Source organism: Gallus gallus, chromosome 8, assembly GCF_016699485.2.
Source record: "Gallus gallus isolate bGalGal1 chromosome 8, bGalGal1.mat.broiler.GRCg7b, whole genome shotgun sequence".
NCBI lineage: Eukaryota > Metazoa > Chordata > Aves > Galliformes > Phasianidae > Gallus > Gallus gallus.
In genome coordinates, this window is record NC_052539.1 from 25,983,311 (window position 1) to 26,003,154 (window position 19,844).

At 37.5% G+C, this 19,844-nt stretch overlaps 1 protein-coding gene across 3 annotated transcripts; it reads right to left on the reverse strand.

Moving 5' to 3' along the window:
• Nucleotides 1-496: 496 nt before the first annotated feature.
• Nucleotides 497-17,546, reverse strand: OMA1 (OMA1 zinc metallopeptidase). 3 transcript variants are annotated; one of them, XM_422503.7, is made up of 9 exons: nt 17,000-17,546; nt 16,038-16,428; nt 15,376-15,604; nt 14,117-14,290; nt 13,922-14,029; nt 12,400-12,528; nt 8,447-8,521; nt 6,761-6,910; nt 497-891 (listed from the first exon to the last, which is right to left on the reverse strand). In XM_422503.7, the coding sequence occupies exons 1-9, from the start codon at nt 17,265-17,267 to the stop codon at nt 721-723; spliced, it is 1,695 nt and encodes a 564-aa protein (XP_422503.4). In that variant the 5' UTR covers nt 17,268-17,546; the 3' UTR covers nt 497-720. The 3 variants fall into 3 exon arrangements, with proteins under 3 accessions (XP_422503.4, XP_046800638.1, XP_046800639.1); XM_046944682.1 differs by having other exon boundaries at nt 16,959-17,012; XM_046944683.1 differs by having other exon boundaries at nt 16,805-17,012.
• Nucleotides 17,547-19,844: the final 2,298 nt, after the last annotated feature.

Genomic DNA, 19,844 nt, shown 5'->3' on the forward strand with positions numbered 1-19,844 from the left:
GAATTCCTTGAAAATTATTTAACTTCATTTTTAAATTGAGAATTTTGCAACCCTTTCAGGTTTGCTTTGAAGAAAAACGTTGAATTAATCCATATCCTACAACGCCTTAGAAAGAGACAAAATCCCAGCAGTAAATCCACCTCATTAAAGTGGAGGTGTATCTAGCCCATAGGCGATTACTGCATCTCAGCTTAACATTTTTAAACATTCTATATGTGGAACAGGCAGTAAGCTCTCATCATTATTTCTCAAACGAAGCTGAACAGATCTAACGCAAATTAAGGCAAGATAAATCAGACAACTTAAGTGATGAAAATTGCACATTTTCCTCTGCTTTGGGGACACTTCTGGCTCATCTGTCCTCTGATCAAGGTGAGTCTGATAAAGCTGAAAATTATACTGTGCGACTGGATTGTATGAGATTATCTTTCCCCTGAGAAGTGATTTATTTTAGTAACCCTTGATGAATAAGAAACTTTCTGCTCCAAAACGATGCTTCTTGTGTGGGGAAAGCTCCTTTATTGCTCTGACTGAGAGATCACATAAAAGAAACATAGAATATGAGCAGCTAGATCATCTTTACGGTTCAAAGACAAACGTGCCCTAAAAGATAGAACTTCAGGGACCACAAGTTTCGTAAAATGGAAAAATGACCATAATTAGTTTGTAGGTTTAACCGCAAAAGTTACTGGCATGTCGTCTGTTTTTTGTTTTGTTTTTTTAAGTGTGAGGAAAATCCAGTTTTGTTTTTGAGAGATCTTGATTTGTAGAATTTTGTGTTTCTTGAGCTTTATATGACTCCAGGAGATGCTGCCTGTTAAGTCTGAAAACGAGGCGAGGATCAGGTCCAGAAAGAGATGGGCAATTGCAGCGCTCTCTTATTTTAAGAGCCTGTGGATACATAGGAAAACAAATCAAGCTCATTTAAATAAGATAAACAACAAAAAAAAAGGTTTCAGTCAGCAATTCGGCTTTCCAGCAAAGTCTGCATTTTCATATAGAGCTTAGCAAGTATAAAATAGAGTCAGAATTGTTAGTTTTCAGCAGAAACCAAGATTTCCTGGGAAGAAATGTATCTTTTAACTCCGTAAAACAGTGTGGGGGAAAAAAAAGAATCAAGAATGAAAAATGCTTTCACACAGTCTCCCAAGGAATGGAAGTCCTAAAACATACATCGTAAATAAGTACAAAGTTCTCAGAGTACTTCGTGTGATATTTATGCACATCAGTAACTTTTACTTTCTAATTTATGTTCATATGTCAATTGAAATGACTGCATACTTCATTAGATGTGTCTCATTGCTGAAGTAATTACATATATAGGTATCAGACTGAAAAAAAAAAAAAAAAAAGAAGAGGGAAAAGTCTCCAATAATATAATGGACATTTAACTGTTTGACAGAGAGAACCAAGATGGCTGATCAGTATAGTAAAGCTCCAGTTACAAAAAGTGAGCTTGTCTTCAAGAAGCATTTGAAGAGTGAAGACAACACACTTCTGCTGTGTGTTCTCAGAAAAGAATGTCTCTAGAATGTCCAAATTTATCTGGATTAAAAGAAGTACTCCAAGACCAAACTAATTACTCCTGCTTGCTAAATAATGAAAGTGATACCGCTTCCATTTTACAGATTAGAAAGTAAAGGCACAAAGGATTTAAAGGATTTCCCAGAGAATCAAAATCCATTAGTGCAACCACATTCCCTCCAGCTCTGTGTTCTGGCCCACAGATCATTTTGCCTTAGAGGCAATATGAGAAAAGTAATGACAATCAATGGATGAATCACCTCTCAGAGGAATCGTACAGAATTGGTATAAAACAGTATAAAGATAGCTGTTTTAAAAGATGCTTAGATTGGTGCTCGTTCTAATGAAGTTAAACTTGCTTTAACAAGTCCATTCAAACAGGCACCTTGTTTTAAAGATGGCAGTGGGTACCAAACAAACCACTTTGATGCAGTACTTTCCAACTGGTCGTACGCAAGTATTTCAGTATCAGTGGGTTCTCCCACAACAGCGATATGAACTAACCAAGAAAAGTGACTTTCTGTATATTACATACAACACCATTACATGTCGAATTTTAGAGGGTTCTGCATTTCAGCAAAGAACTATTTTTCAAGATTTTCAAATAAAACACCAAGTCCAAAATTAGTCTGCTATTTACCACCATTCAGTGATCACCTGTGGGACAGTAGTTTTTATACAAGGTTAACTATATCTTAGCCTCAGTCAACAGCATTACCTATTGACAGACTAACATCCAACTTTATTTTTAATCCTTTCGTGGAAAAAGGTCAAATGTGTATTTCATTCTACATCTCTTCACAACCACACAGTTCTTGAAAAGTAGTGGTGATATCTGCCCTGAGTCATAGCCAGATGTCTCCTGACACTTCCATGGATAGTTATCAGAGAGTGTGTTGATTCATTCATTCTAAAAGGATTAAAGAGGAAGAAGAATCTAAGGGTTTACATAGGAGTTCTAATGATACACTGAAAAAAAAAAAAAAAAAAGAAAAAGAAAGGAAAATTTTAATCTGCTTTGTATACATCAGATTCAGTTGAGATACCACCTGTGTGTATGTATTTGTGCATCACTGAGAAATGATTTGGTACTCTTTCACAGGAAACACTGGGAATAGCTTACTACAGCAGATTATTAAGTTGAAGAGCAGAGCTTTTAAATTTCTTTGTATGAAGAGGTACCAAAACATATTTCTCCCTAACTTTAGAATAGTGAACTAATAAGAGTTCTATTTAAATGGCTAGAAACAAAGAATATAAAGGCAAAAAACTGGTTTGGGAAAAAGATGCATTCCAGGAATGAGTCTTGCTGAAACCTAAATTACTGAATGCATAGATCTGGATTAGGCATGCAAATAAGAGGAATTTAACAAGAGGAATACAAAAACCACAAATAAAGTTTTTAGTATTTCTTTTTCTACAGGGTGATTGTCCATGTAGGCACCAAGTATAACTGTACTGCTGAGCACTCTTCTACCTCACTGACCAATTAATTTCTAAACTGATGTTCTTGACAAACCAAGAGTTTTCTCTTGTTCTCTTCCAGAACATAAGCTGCTGCAAGACTGCATTAATGTCAGACAGCATTATTCAAGGCTAATGGAAATACAAAGATTTAGGCTGTATCCTGGAAAAGGGCAACATAATCTTCTTTTAAACTAATTTAGCAATTGTAAACCTCTAGGGTTTTTTTTTGCTGTTGTCACTATATAGTGCCTGGCTTATTTCCATGGTTTCACTTATCTAAAATACCAAAGTCACAGCAGCAAAGGTCCAGAACAATACTTCAGAGTTAATACTTCTAGGCTGTGGAAGTCTGTTTTCTTGCTATATAATGGGAAAGAAGGCAGCTATCACACCACCATCAACCCAGATGCCATTAAAAGGCTACAGTTATGAGAAGGAAAAGCTCTGCTGACACATCATCTTACTGTTAAACACACTTATAAGGACACATTCTAATGAAAGCAATCTTCTTATGTACGTTTGTGCCATGAAACATTCGACCTTACATTCTTTCCCTGGCTCTGCTGGCTATTTTGTTTTGTGCCAGTAACAATATAGCATCACTAATGTACCAATACCTGGTTGAGGAGATTGCAGCACATTTTTTTCTAAAAGACAAAACAGCCCAACATGATCAACTACACTGTACTTTCAAAATCTCTAGTAAATTCACATCCTCAAGTAAGCTGTTTTCTGTCAGTTTGGGCAAGTGGAGAAATAAAAGCATTCTTAATGAAGCATACGCATGTCAATTATGATAAGAAAATGTTTTGTTGACTGTATACTGACAAGTGCTCTGAACAACACAGAAAGAACTGAGACAAGGTAGAGAATACACAGATGCACCTGAGAATTAAGAGCACTGTAATTCTATTCTTCCCAGGTTAACATTAAGAAAGATACACTGCTGTTCAGAATAAAGACCATTGCATGCTTAGTGTCTCAGAATATATCAAATAAAATATCAAAATTACTGCCTGTAAGTAGTAAAGGAGATTCAGTTTTTCTTATCAATACAACTGAAGTCACCTCCTGTAATGTACTGCAGGAGAAGAGAGAAAGAATTTTTAGCTCTTAGTACCAGTCCTACACCACTGTCACAGGTAACCAGGCTAACTGCACCTTGGTCTTTTGAACACTTTTGGAGTTCAGAAATCCAGATGCAAGACCTTTAAAACCCATTTGACTGCTTCCTGTCTTATAATTATGCGAAAAGAGAATCCTTGTGATATTGCTGCTTTAATTTACATTTCCTGAGACTGTTAAGTTGCCTCATCGAGACAAACTATTTCATTACCTGAAGAAAAAAAAAAATCATTTGATATAATCACAGTTTATTTGTGAGCTTCAAATCTGCAGAGAAACATCCGCATGGTCTGATAAGACCAAAAAATTGCCTCCGTTTCCCTCAGCTCTGGTAGCTGATCTAAGAATACATATAGCATTGTCCTAAAAAACATTTCAGCCTCTAAGCCATCAACATACAAATCACAATATCAGTATCTTTAATAAAAAGCTGCTCTACTTCATTCACATCTTCAGAAGAAAGGCAGTTTCAACCGAAGGAATATTAAAACCGAATACAAATGTAAGACTAACAGATCGGTTTATTGTTTTTTTTTTTTAATTTATTTTAGGATTCAAATTTTATAATGGATCTGATGTTGAGTCCAAGTAGCAGTTTCTCCATAAAGAGATTTAAGAGATCCATTCAGATATCCAGCTTCTCCTCCTGGGCTCTGAACACCTACTGGCTACCAAACTATTGTACACAAAAAGCTACTGGCACTGAACATGCCCTGGAATTCCCTTTAAATGCCTGAAATCCAGCTTCAGGAAGGCAGCTTTCAAAGAAACAGGGAGTCACCACTTCAGACAAGCTTCCAACAACACTACTACATACCTTCTTCCATTTTTATTCCACTTTTGCAGTATCAGCCTCACTTATCCAGTCAACCTCTGTTAAAACCAGGAAGCCTTCTTCCCTGCCTTTATTATCCTACTCCAAAAAACGTTCAGTGTAAAAGGCAAATGAAAACACCCCATTCTCAACTATCTTTGGGAAGACTTCCTAACCTCCACTGCTTTTGCAAGGAAGAGCAGTAATGAATAGACAAGAAGTTGCTGCACCTGCTAAACTGCAAGGGATAAGACAAATAATAACACAACTGCTAGGACTACACTATTCTTCATTTCTATAACATCTTCACTCAGTCTTTGTGCAGAAAAGAATTTATTTCATCACCACTTTAGAAGCCAGTCAATAATAGTATAAAAATAAAGCCCCTCAATTCTCTATATCCCATCTAACAAAAATGAGAGCTCCACAAATGTATATAATTTTCCATTCATCTGCTCTTAAGTGGTACAGAATTCACAAAAATATTCTCACAACCTAATTTTGTAAAGCATAGAATTTGCGTATGTTAATTTGAAATACTCAGTTTGGCCATTCTCCAACATCCTACACTTTATCTCTGTTTTGATTTATGCCATCATTTAGATTATTTACTGCATTCATTCTCATCAAAAGGTTCAAGAAAATCTCTTCTCCTTTGAAATCAGTAAACACCTCAGCATTTTAGTGCTCTCTCTACCAATAAATCTTCAGCTGTCTCTGCAGCTTGGAGTTAAGAAAGACATTAAGTGGCTGGGAATGGGAAAATCAAAAAAAAAAAAAAAAAAAGAGGAAGGAAGAAGAAATTGCTTGGTTATGAGGGGGAATTTCTAGTTACCATTTAGACTGCTGAAAAACAATGTTGTTGTGAAGTGTACAAATACACTAACAAAACCAAAGAAGAAAAAAAACACACTAGGTGAAAAATCCATGTTACTTTCCTGGAGTAAAAAAATAAAGAAACAGTAGACAAACTTGGAACAGTTCTCACATATAAAACAGACACTTGGTTAATAGCAGAATTTTTGCTCAAGCTATCAGTGAGTAACACACCAAATTAAGGACATCTCCAAGCAGCCATGTACTTGGCAGCCTTTGAGATGAAATCTGAATGAAATAACAAAACAGACTGCAGACCGATAGGCAGTTGTGTGAATTAGCTCAATTTCCCTTAGAGTGGGGTAAAGTTTGCTCCCGGTGCAATGGTACAAATAGAGATGAGATGTGAGGGGAGGGGGGGGGGGGGGGGGGGGGGGGGGGGGGGAAGAGCTGGATGAAAATTCTACAGAAACCTGTCATAACTAGGGCCATTAGGAAATCATCTACTGGGAATCAGACGTTCTTCTGAGGCACTGTTATGCAAGGTGTGTCCAATTCCACATCAGGGGGAGAGAAAGCATAGGATGGAGTGTTCTCTGACAGCCTTGAGCTAGCTACCAGTGTAATGGCAGATAAGACAGTTCAGAGACAGTTTAAGAAAGCAGCTTAAAATCTGCCTTCCAAATTTGCTTAAAAGGAAAAAGAATTAATGTGACCTGTGTCATTATCACATCTATGTTATGAAAGTTATTAAAAACCACAAGTATTAGAATTTGATTAGATATCAGGAAAAAAGTCACTAGATTGAATTACATTTCACCTGTATTACCCTGATTTTTATTCATTTAATACACTTATCAAGAAAGTTGAGATTTTTATGATGGAAAACTTCTGCATGGATAAAGAGAGAGATAACTACGATACTAAAAAAAAAAATAGCATGTCAATTAATACCAAACTAATTCTGGCAACTTTCCTCAGAGGAAAAGGTACACTTCCTTCAGCTCTGCTCACCTCTGGAATAAGCCGGTCCAAATGCTCAGCTCTATTCTCATGAGAAGGGTGCGTGGAGAGCCATTCTGGCAACTTGGGCTCCCCTTTAATGGTTTCTACTAATTCCATTAGTTGCCAAAATACACTGCTTGCTCTTACATCAACACATGCCTGAAAGTAGAAAGAAAATGTTTACACCACTGTTTTTAAGGTAATACAACATACATTCTAATGGATACTAAATCTTAAGAGACATCATGAATTCCAAAACTCACTGACTATTTAGAACAGTTTATCTCAGGCAAAAGACTGTTCTGAAATACCTCAATAAACATCAATCAGCTGTTTATTCCACACTATATTTTGTAGACTGAATACAGCACAAGTTGCCCATTTCCACACACTTAAGAAAAAATACACAAAGAAAGATTCTAAAATATGAATTATTGTAACTTCTCATGTAAATTTCTCTGAAAACAAGCTGCAAAGGCTATTCTGTATGCAATTAAATTACCTTTTTAAGGGGTGATTTAAACTACCTTTTAAGGGTAACTCACAACAGGCAGAAGTAGCATTTCTGGAGAACAAGAACTCTCCTATCTCCCTCCATATTTAAGTATAGATAGGCATGGACCAATAAGAACTGCATTTTTGTATCACCACACTCCTTTATTTTTGACTTTAAGTAGAGTGGAAAAAAGAACAAGATTTCTTGCAATAGTCTCCATTTTTATAAGAGAAAAAGATGACTACTTACAGGGTAAGAAAATTACTCCTCCCACACTCAAAAATAAAAATGATTGGTGCTTTGTCCTTTCAATTTTATTACTTACCAATTATTACAAAAAAATGTAACTGCAAAAGTAGAGAAATGCTGTGAAAGCACTTTCCTTGTTTCTTTCTGGTGCAGTCCTACAGCATCATTGCTATTAGAAAGCAGCAAGTTACCCACACAGCAATTTTGTTTTGTCATGGATGGTATTGGTTCCCTGGGTGACTTTCAACTCCAAATGAAGTTTCAGTCTCAGAATCAAAGTTCATTTTTAAAATTCTGCCTTGAAGAAACATTAATAACTAATAAGAAAGGGAAATTAACCTTATGAAATATTAACACTAGATGGTGCTGCTCTCATAGATATCTAACACAACAGTTACGTAGCTCTACTGCACTATGCTAGAACTGTTTTGTTTAATTTAGAATTATAACTCACGGGGACATAAAAAAAAAAACCACTGAAAAATGAATTGTGAAAAAAGAGTCATTTCTTTACAAATCTGACTTTACTTTAGCAAAGAAATTATTTTCACGGCTGTATTTGGATTAAAACTTTAAATGCCTGAAAAGTATTGATATACTTCATTAATCAACAGCAACCATGGAAATTTCAACATCTGAAATAGACTTTATAGATCAGAATATTTTTAATTGCACTAAAATGTAGCAAAGTATTCCTCAGAAGTTCTTGCTTAGATGGATGCTAAGTGAAAGGCAAAAAGCTCAAAGGACAATTTCTACTTCAATAAACAATTTAATATAGCCTACTTATGTAATCTCATTGTTTGGCTTTCTCCTCTGTATACTGTGGCAACTGGAAAACAAACAACCACACAATTTACCTCTGTATGAAGTTCAAAGCTCCCTCTGGTAATAATGCAAAATGAAAAGTGTCTGTTCAGTTGGTAATAAAACAAACCAGTTGTAGTTACCTTTGCTGCAAACTGAAGTCCCACTTTATCAGCTTCAGCCTCCAATGTTCTGCTGTATGGTCTATCAAAAATAAACTGCAAAAAAAGCACATTGGAGCTGTAGGTCATGTTTTTGAATGTATAAAAGCTGAAATGTTATAGCTATTTTTCTAACCTTCTCATAACAAATACGTTATCTATCATGTTTCCATTGCATGTGACCAGTATTAATTTTTCCTAAAATAATCTTTAATTACATTATATACACATACATATATATATAATTCAACATTCCTAATTTCAACTGAAAATAACTCAGATTATATATACTTTCATGGTTCCTCGCATCTCCTGTGGCCAAAAGGTTAACATCAATTTTAAATTAGTTGCTTTAAGATATTATAAGCAGAAATATATTACTGATGAGGGTTGCATTAAAGATTCAGAGTCAGGACAAATAAACTGATTATGCACAGAATGGAATTTTCTCACTTCACCTTTATTGACATTAAAATTGTAGATGTAGCAACAGTAAGTGAAAATAATCCAGTGGCTTTTTAAATCATGGTTTATTATTGTGTACATTATGTGGTAAAAGCCCACTGTATGAATGCAATCAAATATTTTCATGCAGAAATTACTCCTTTGCCATGATGATCTCTCAAGATAAGTTGCAAATTGTCCTTGAGAAACTTGACTTGAAGAAAAGACATAACCAGCTACTCTCCTTTTTTTTTTTTTGTGATTATGACAATCTATTAATAGGTACATAAAGACAGTGCTAGCTTGGTCACATTGTTATTAATTCATAAAACCCAACATTTTCTGGCTTGTGTAGATTTGGTTTACCCTGCCCTAGTTTATCAGGTTATAGTAAAGGAAAATTAGGACTCAAAAACAGCCTTCTCCTGCAGAGATAAGCAACAAGTCAAAGCATTCTGATCTATGCATCAACTAGGAAAAAAACGGGAGAGTAAGGATGTGCAAGGCTAATGAAGAAGAAAAGGTTGCATCCACTCTTTTTTTAGCCAAAGAGGCAGATCTTCCTTACACATTCCAGGAAAAAAGAAAAACAGTTAGATATGAATAGCACTAAAGCAGTGGTGCAATAAAGATATCAAGTAACTCTTTTTTCTTAGCTAGTACAGGCACTTTTCCCTTACTATGTCAAAAATAAATGTATAACCAATCAGAGCTCATTCTCTACACATTTACCCAAGCCAAATAACAACTTTAAAAAATATTTAGAAAGGAAACATCATGAGGGTCACCTTTTAAACACTTCACCTTCTTACAGACCTTGAACACTGCAGTTATAAATGTATTTTTAAAATCTTCTGTAGGTAAAGTTACTGTTTGAAGCGTAATATATATTTTTACTGCCCTGAAAAGTACTCTAAGTATACAGAGGCAAAGATGTCCCTGGTTAGTGTGTCATGTAATCCTCAAGGACTATTTCCCAGTTAGCTAAATAATTATTCTATTTTTCAATTGTTAATAAATACAGAATAAACAGAGACTGGTAATAGGCAAGATGACTGTCCATATCACCAACCAAAACAGATTTGCACAAGCAGGCAGTTTTCTACTTCTTCAATTACAACCACTTGTGATTTTTCTTCTCCAGCAGCTGTAGGAGAATTTAAAGTAAGAAGTTGGAGAACTAGAAAATTGGTGATCTGAATGCATGCGTAACCTAGATAGAGGCTTTGAACAGCACAAAGATGATCCTAAGATCATTATTTTAAACCTTTACCCCTTAGATTTATTTGTGCTTACGTATAAGCAGCGGGATATTACTCTTTAACTACATCCCTATAAATGTACATCAAAATATGGTTATATTCTGAAAAATAAATCCAATGTTAGTGCAATTCCTGGTTAAGAGATTACCTATGTTGCAGAAGTTACGTACGCTGCAGATGATGGGAGCAAGGATGACATCTGATGATGCCATTCTACGATTTCAACATAGGTCAGCATTATGTTCCCATCTCTGTTACAAGTACAGTGAGTAGGGCTGATCTGGCACTGCCTAACTGTACCTGGAAATCAGAGATCACCTGCCACATATGCTGACGAAAGAGAAGAGTGAGTGATTCACTAAAGGCCAGACTTCTCAAGATTCAGAAGTCCTTGGCTGCACACACAGGCATAAGGGAGGGGTGAGTAGTTCACCTAAATGGAAAAGTCTTTAGGGCACTCAACTAGTTTAGGAAACTCCTATTCCCCGTAATAAATCTTATGTGAAACTTCTCATTTTCAAATACTTACCTAGATCGCTGTTTTGATTGCAGGAAATTTCATTGAATCATCATATTAGATTCATCAATGACTAAGTGGTGATTAAGTGCTGATTTGATTATTAAGTGATGGTTAGGTGCTGTTAAAAATCACATGACCTACTAGTGTGATTTACAACAAAAGTACCAATAAATTCAAAGTGCTGCTAAACCAAAGCACAGTAAAAACCTATTTGTGACAAGGAAAAAAAGGCAGACATGGCACTTATGGGTGAGTAGCAAACAAGAATTCCTATTCAGCATATTTTGTATATGGGATAGAGCGTTGCCAATATTAACCACTTATTTATTCAGAATTACATGCGCATATGTTTAATTCTATTTTATTTGAAGGTAATTCTGCCCAGTGCTTTAAACCAGGACACTACTGGGCCACAAGCAGCAGATCTAGAGTGGTAGAATTGTGAGCTTAACCCAAATTACCCCAGCAACAACTCCAATCTACAGTAACAAAATATTAGTTGCAGTAACCTAAGAGTAAAGATCCAATGCAATACAACCCAACCCAAATGCAAATGCAATACAGTGGAATGCAACGCAACAAAGTGAAATGCAATCGAATACAACACAGGGCAATCCCATCAAATGAAATGAAATCCAATGCATTGCAACTGTAACCCTGACAGGAAATTAAATCTTGCTGTTATGAGCAGTCTGAGGATTGGCTCACACTTTGCTTTTTCCAAATTCAGCTTTTCAAAATGATGACTAGAAATCATCAATATATTAGTTTCTTAGCCACCTGTACAAATATCCAAGCTCTTTAGATGTAATTTATGTTCACAACCCACATATCCACCCATTAGCATAAGAACTACTGAGCAGAGTGGTTATATTTAAGTTTTTGAAGAACTGGGTGAAAAAGGAAAATCATTAAGAGAAGTCAAAGAAGCCAAAGAGCATTTTCATTGCATTCCAGATTCAAGTTATATGAATTAAGCAAAATTTCCATTAAGAAAATTATATTAAAAAAGGGTTTTGTTGTTGTTTTTTAATAAAGAAAAGAAATTTTATGAGTAACTGTCCAGAAGAAGACAGTAAATTAGACAGCAGGAAAAAAACAGCACCAAAAAAACCCCTGAATTTTACGTTATTGGAGATAAGCTGTCTGAAAAGTTTATTTCACTATGTTTTATTATAGTATAGTTTCTACTTTCAAGGAACATTTAGATTCTCAACTTCCTTATCTTGAAAGCCATTAGCAATGAATTTAAAGATACTCTTTTCATATATTTCAGTTTGTTTAGAAACAAATTAGCAACAATTCAAGATAAAAACTTCAGCATCTATAAAACATGAGACATTTCAAAAAGACCTTCATTTAACTTAATTGGCAAGCAAGTCTAAGGGCCCATCCAACTAAATCCAATCATTATTTAGGGAGATCTACAGTTTTTCAAAGTGACAAATGGGAATATATATCAACTAAAGCAGAAGTTTATTTATAAAAACATATTTCCTCCAAAAACATCCACAGACATGTTTATTTGTGTTTATAGTCTTTCTCCTCTTGCTTTTTTCCCATTTGTGCTATTTAGAGATACTAACCCCCCAAAACTGTCAGTGCTCTTCCACGAAGGATAACAAGAAATATTTCAACACATTTGCAATGAATGTCAGAAACAGATGTATTCAAGCAAGCTGTGTGAAGTACTCCATAGTCATTCTTACCTCCTGCAGCTTGCTCTGGATCCTCTGGCCAACAACCGCCAATATATCGTGAGGACAGATGGCCCAAATCATAGTGAGAAAGATGAGTGATAGGAAATCCAAGAAGTGAACCAGACTGGCTTTCTCTATCTGAAAGAACAAATGGCCCAGTTTTCATTCCTTACTGAGTTTTCCTCTATGCAGACACACGAATGGGGCAAATAGAAAATCCTATGCCCACACATAGAAAAAATATCCTAAAAAAATAAACAACAACAATCACCACCCAACAAAACAGCTGGATACAAGGTACTGTCAGTCTAGAATCCACACTATCTACATATTTGTTTCTGCTGGATATATATACATTGGCTGTCTCCCAGTGTGAAAGATTAAAAGCCTAGGATGTGATGATTTTCTGTTGTGTTCTCCCAACTTCAGAAGGTGAAGAATGAAACTGAAATTCTTCCATTCTTCAGCTCTCCATTCAACATGCAACAAATTGATCTGAGCACTGACAAGACAGGTTGTGCTATACTTTCTGTCAGGTCAGTGACACAAATTGCAAGGTAAGCTGTTTTTATTTCTAATAGGTTTAACAAGTCTAACTTAGCTCAACCAAACTCAAACAACCATGATGTAAACATCGTTGATCACTCCAAATCATACAATTTGCAGTGAAGATGTTCTCCTGGATTTTCACTGATTTTCAAAACATATTTACTCACTTCCAGATTACTTTTGCAACTTTATCAGGTAAGCATGATTAAAAAGCTCTCGTTGTGTCTTTTCAAACTGATGTATACATAATGGATGCAATTTTTTAAAATCTACGTTTAGGAACAGAAATCATTCTGGAGGCAAAACAGCACCTTTTACCAAATCACCCCAATGCAGAACAGGATGAACCATAATTCTATGCCATGCTCTTTCTTCATAGCTGTACCTACAGAGCACAACAAAATGACCACTTTCATTCTTTAATGTTTAAAGGGCAAAGAACTACTCATTTCAACACATGAAGGATACAGAATAAATAAGGTTGTGAAATTAATTCTCTCTAAAAACAGATTCAAGCTCTAGACATCCTTGAGTTTTGCATCCCATACTTTGTGCTACCACAATAAAAGTACCACGTGTGTACAAAAAAATCATGAAAGTATATCCACTTATGTGGATATGAACAAGCCTAGGAGCAACAAACTGAGTTGCTGATGCCTCCTTATCTCTGCTACAGGAGGAGAGACGTCTACAGACCAAGTTCTAAATGACTCCTAAAGGTGAGCCATATTCTATCCATACAGCTATAAAACAAACAAACAAATGCAAACACAAGCCACACTGATAGGACTTCTGGCAGCTAAATACTAGGTGAGTAACAGGAATACACTGTATCAGAATAGTCTCCTTTCAAACACAATTTTTCATTAACTAGAAAGTCATAGTAAAATTTTGCTTGGTAGTGATAGGAAATATCTTAGTTTATACAATGAAAGAATTCTAAATTTAAGAATTAAGAATTCTAAAATTCTTAAATACTTACTGCATGTTCCAGCACAGCATGAGCTATTTCATGTCCCAGGATGAAAGACAGCTGATGAATATCAGAAACTGCATTTAACAATCCAGTGAAAACAAACACTTCACCATTCTGTGAATAAGAAAATTAAGTAGAAGGCATGTCAATAAAATGCTGTTTCAATATCACTAATGATTTTTGTATTTAGGTTCAACTCACTGGAAGCACAAAAGCGTTTACTTCTGGTTCATCTACCACATGGATAGCCCAGGTGAGTGCTGAGACCTGTGGGATGTCCTTATTGCTCTCAGATAAATGTCCAACAACTCTCTTCACAACCTGATAGCGTGCATCTGTCTCAGGCAACATTTTGCTTTCATATTTCTCCATCCACTGAAACAAGAATTGATTGATTGCCATGCAGAACAAACACAGTAAATGACTACTTGGTAAATGAGTTTAGTGACTACGTACAATTTCACTATAGCTAATTTTTAATACATTTTTCTTTCATACTGCCCAAACTAACATATTACTGATCATGCTTTCAGACCCACAAACTAGAAATATGATACTATGCCTTGTTCCTATATCTGGTGTTTCCTCATACATACAGTTAAGCTTGGCATCAGAATTTATCAGACTTCTGTATCTTCCTGAATTCCCATTAGAATTCATAATTCCTCTATATCTCTATATTTCTGTCATAACTTGAGAGGTGGACAAACTTATACAAAAGATGTAACAAAATATATCCTTGTACTAATTCTGTTATCTGACATTCTCTACGAAACAGGAATAGAGTGACATTTGTATATGACTGGATTACCAGGTTTCACTGACATCAGGACAGCAAGTTACAGAACTCAAAGTCACAGAAATGAAGACAGTGGGCAAAGTAAAAGAAAGCACTTAAAGAAGAAAAGAACTGATTAAAAAATAAAAAAGAATTGAACAAATTCTCAATGGCGGAGTAACAACTTATAGAAGAAAGGACCTTAAAGAAGGAACGATCAAACCAGAAAACAGGACAGATCTGAGCACGTACCTATCAGCTATGTTTTCTCTTCTCTGCTGGATTTCTGTATTTACTGTATTACAATAACACTGCTAGCAATATTTTCTACCTACATATTATGAGCTCTTAGCCATCATTTTGGAGGCAAATGATGCCTGAATGATTTGCTGACAGGAAGGGAACTCTTAAAAATGGGTAAGAGTATAGGATCACTCTTGGAGGTGCTCTAGGGGCTTCTCAGTACAAAGTGCAGGAAAATATAATTTTAGCTTCTATTAAGGGATATAAGAGAATCTGATTGTCAAGAAGTGTGCCAGCGAATAGCTATAGTCTTTACCTACAAACTGAACACCGCTGGGTGTGTTTGTCCATCTCATCATTAAAATAAATAAATAAACAAATAAATAAAGCATTAGCACTTTCTGAGTATTTTGATTTTTTTTTTTTTTTAGAATCTTACCATAGAATATTCCGCCTGTGACAGTTGTCTCAAATGCTCCTTTCCGAACACCAACAGTCTGGCACGTCCAGTGATGGGTGTCTCTTCCAAGTGAGTAAAATAAAACACGACAAATAAAACTCCTAAGCTACTGACACCCAGGAGTATCTTCCATTTATTTGTCCTCACACTTTCTTTAAAGAGCTCCCGTTTATTAGGAGGAAGTGCCTTCCACCATTTTCTTATGCTCCTGCAAGACACAAACACTGGCAACTTAGGACATAGCTAAAAGGCGGTTGCTGGAGTCTGCTATTGCTCTGTTCCCTCCTACACTCTCACCCGGTGTGAGCTTAAGGAAGGTTATGGTACACTTGGGCCCCTAGCTGTCTCCCTTTCCTCCTCAAAGGAAGAGGAGGAAATGCCTCTTAGTGTCTTGGTCCATCTCCCTCTGCCATGCGTAGGTGAAGAGTACAAGGGAAAAAGGTACATAAGAAACAATTCCTTCTTGAGCAAACTCTCAGCCTAGGCCTCAGCCCTGCAAACCTTTGCAGATCTACCACAATTAAAACACTATAAATAAATACACATACCATTTTTTTATAAGGAGATTCAACACATGCATGTGCCTTTGCACACCAGGGCCTTCCTTACTCTGAGAGAGAGAAAGCAAGATCATATTTTACCTGCCAACAAGGATAGCAAACAACTTCTGAACAGGTTTAATGATAATCCAGAAAAGAGGAAATGGTGCAGCCCGAAGCGATGGTGATGTGCGAAAAGACCTGACGAGCTGAGTGTTCCCAGCAGAAAAATGATTTGGGATCAGCCCTACAGAACTGATCTGGGGGGATGTGATCTTCTCCTTCAGCAACCGAGGAGACTGGAAGCAAAACCTGGAAATGTGGTGCGCACTCCTCCATACATCTGTATTTGGGACATTTGAGACACATCTCTGTCCTTTACCAAGACAGGCTCTGTAGCAGTTTTTTGTTTGGGCCAAATGAAAGAAAAGACAGTTCCCTCTAAGAAGCTTTAAACCACGGGTGATGTTCATAACCTCCTTAGTTGGCTTGCCTGAAACAGAGGAGGGGAAAAAAAAGGGGAAGAAGTATTGAGAAACAGGAAACACCCCAACAGGAAACTGGGAAATGTGACTTCATCTGAACAGATATCATGTTTCACCTGAACAGATACTACTTATTTCTTTGCCCACACACAGTTAGAACTGCATCCTGTTGCAGACCAAAGGCCCGATAATGGTGCCAGCTGCCAAAACAAGACGCGTGCCCTATATTATCACCGACAGCAAAACAGCGTCGGTTATTTTCCCTCGCTCTTTAAGGATAACGAGAGCAGGCGGGCTGCGGCGCTCCCTGTGGAGGAGTCCCGCGCTCCCTGAGGGGCCCCGACCCGGCGCACCTCCCGCCCCGAGCGCGGCGGCCATTCTCACCCGTGGGTTCCCCTCAGAGAGAAACCCCGCGCCCCTCGAGCTGCCCCCCCTATCGTGATAGTGGCAGAAGTGAGAAGGGTGATGGGGAGGGACGTGCGAGTGTAAGGCGCCCAGGTCAGCTCTGTCCGCCATCACGGCGAGACGCTTTTAGCACCTGCTCCGGGATACACCTCCTCAACCGCCTCCCCTACTCACCTCGCCGGTAGGCAGAGGAGGAGGAGTCGGGCCGGTGCTGAGCCGCGGCTGAGGGCGGGCACCAGGAGGCAGGATGGGATGGGATGGGACGGACCCGGTGCCGCCTCTCCGCCCCTCCCCCGACCAGGAGAGCTGGCGCGGGGCGGGACGCTGAGGGCGGGCGCCGCCATTTTGTGCCGGCCGTCAGTGCGTCACAGAGTTCAGGGATTGTCCCTCTCAGCGCGGCGGACGGGGCCTCAAATCTAACTGATAGCGATGTGTCATGCATTGGGCTAATGACGTGAAAAACGGGTTCTTTAGAAATGAAAGGGTGAGGAACGCTTGTGTGGTAAGAGTAGGGCACCAGCGCTTTCCACGGGCCCTGGGGCTCTGAGTGTTTCAAAGCGTTTCCTCTCGCAGGGAAGGTGAACGAGCACAGATCTCGCCTTCGGCAGCCGCACAGGCAGCTCCACACGTTAAAACAAATGAGCTGTATAGCGGGAGAAAAGCACTTAGCATAACCCAAGGCCTGTGTGTATCCCACATGCCAAGAAATATACACCCTCGTGGCTGTCTGCTGATGCTCAATGTCCTTATTTCCTATACTTTGTTGTCCACCTTTCTGGTTTTCGTAGAATCACAGAATGGCCTGGGTTGAAAAGGAGCACACTGATCATCCAGTTCCAACCCCCTGCTGTGTGCAGGGTCGCCAACCACCAGCCCATGCTGCCCAGAGCCACATCCAGCCTGGCCTTGAATGCCTCCAGGGATGGGGCATGCACAGCCTCCTTGGGCAACTTGTTCCAGTGCGTCACCACCCTCTATGTGAAAAACTTCCTCCTAATAAGTAACCTAAACCTCTCCTGTCTGAGTTTAAAACCATTCCCCCTTGTCCTGTCGCTATCCACCCTCTTAAACAGTTGTACCGCCTCCTGTTTATATGCTCCCTTCAAGCACTGGAAGGCCTCCCCAGAGCCTTCTCCAAGCTAAACAAGCCCTGTTCTGTCAATCTTTCCTCATAGGAGAGGTGCTCCAGCCCTCTGATCGTCTTTTTTCTCCGTGTTTTCTTCATGTAGAATTTTCCCCTCCTAAGCTAAGCATGAGTACTTTCTCTTGTTTGGTCTGTGGAGCAAATCTCGTTCTTCCACTTCAGAGATTCCATTTTATTTCAGACCAGCTGAAAATTGATGGTTTTTGTTTGTTTGTTCTGTTTGTTTGTTTCTGCTATTATTTGTTTCTCCAGATCCATTATTTACCTGTCTGCTTAGAGGGTATTAGAGCTGTTTCTGCATTCCTGCCTCACCTATTAAACCTCACCTGCCTCATTCCTATTAAAATCACTGGATGTTCTGAGTGCATAAAGATGGGGCTAAGAATTGTGTTCTGCATTTCTCCACAAGTTCTATTACTTATAATTAAGATTTCAAAGCAGACAAGCAGCAAATGCACCACAGATAATTATAGGATCTTTCTATCAGATACTGACATGAAATGCATCTCTGAAAATCTGGTAAGCAGTTGAGCAATTGGATACTTTTAAAGTAGTGTTTTTCTCCAAATTGCCAGTTTAAATAATAAAATAGAACTAGTGATTTACACCATGGCTTCTCTTAAATTTTAACAACTATACGTACATGTTACTTATTTCTTTTTCAAAGGAGAGATACTTCTGTGCTGAGATTTTGTTACTAGCCTCATCTCTTCTTCAAAAAGTCTGTAATTTGCGTTTCTGAAGAAGACCAGAAAACCTGTGTAGATGTATCCAACCTCTATGTATTACTGTAAGTGGTCATACTAAACTGAATGAAATTTTGTATATGTTTAAAACTATTCACTCAAGCAGTTGGCAGTACCATGGTGTCTTTGATATTTTGAGCCTTTGTCTCATAGAGCTGGAGCTTTTTCTACTATGTTTTAGTGAGAGGGTGTGTGTTACAAAGATCATTGCAACTAAAATCGATTTCTTACAAATCTTTTATTCTGAGTTGCAGAATCATAGAGTAATTTAGGCTGTTAGGGATCTCTTGAAGGTAATGTGGTCTGATCCCTTGTTTGGAACAGAGCTGACCTCAAAGATAGATCCAGTTGCCAAATATGAAATCCAATAAAAGTGATTAAAAACAGGGTAACTATAAAGATTTTTCTGTATATTCAAGTGAAAACCTTTTTTTACTAACATCTTCCTAGTACCAATTTTAATCCTGACAACTAAAAAGTTGTCACTTAAAATGTACAGTATTCATTTTTAAGTGGAAAAAAAAATGTATCGCAAAATAATGTTTATCTTTTATTTAAATCTAGGCAGAAAAAAAAATCAAGCAATCTTGACTGATGGTTTTGTCATTCAAGTCTCAAAGTAATTCACATCTGCTCATTAGTGGCAGGCTAAAATCTTGGCAGAAACAATACACTCTATCGGCCTTCTGCAAGTCATTAATTGGATTTAATGCTACTTGTGCCTGTTTGGCCAGCAGAAATCCCAGGAGTTCCTGTTAACTTAAAAGAATAGTTAACATTTTATTATTGAAGTTTTTCCAAATGTTGTTCACTAGATCCTGTCTCAGTCCTCTGAGTGTACTGCATTGCGTACATATCGAACTAGCTAACCTATCCTCATCCCACTGACATACCTGTCTGTGGATGCTAGTAGATATTTATCTCTTTGTTAATAAGTAATAATTATTTCTGCTTATTATGCATTGTCAATATAGTTAAAAAAAAAAAAAAAAACAGAAGTAGAATTACAGTCTAGAAGATGAAATTACTCAACTGAATGGAAAACTACTGCAGGACTATAAAAGTTGTCATAAAATTCAGTATAGTCCTTTCTTTCCAAAACATCCATGAAGAGGCAGAGTGATCTCTT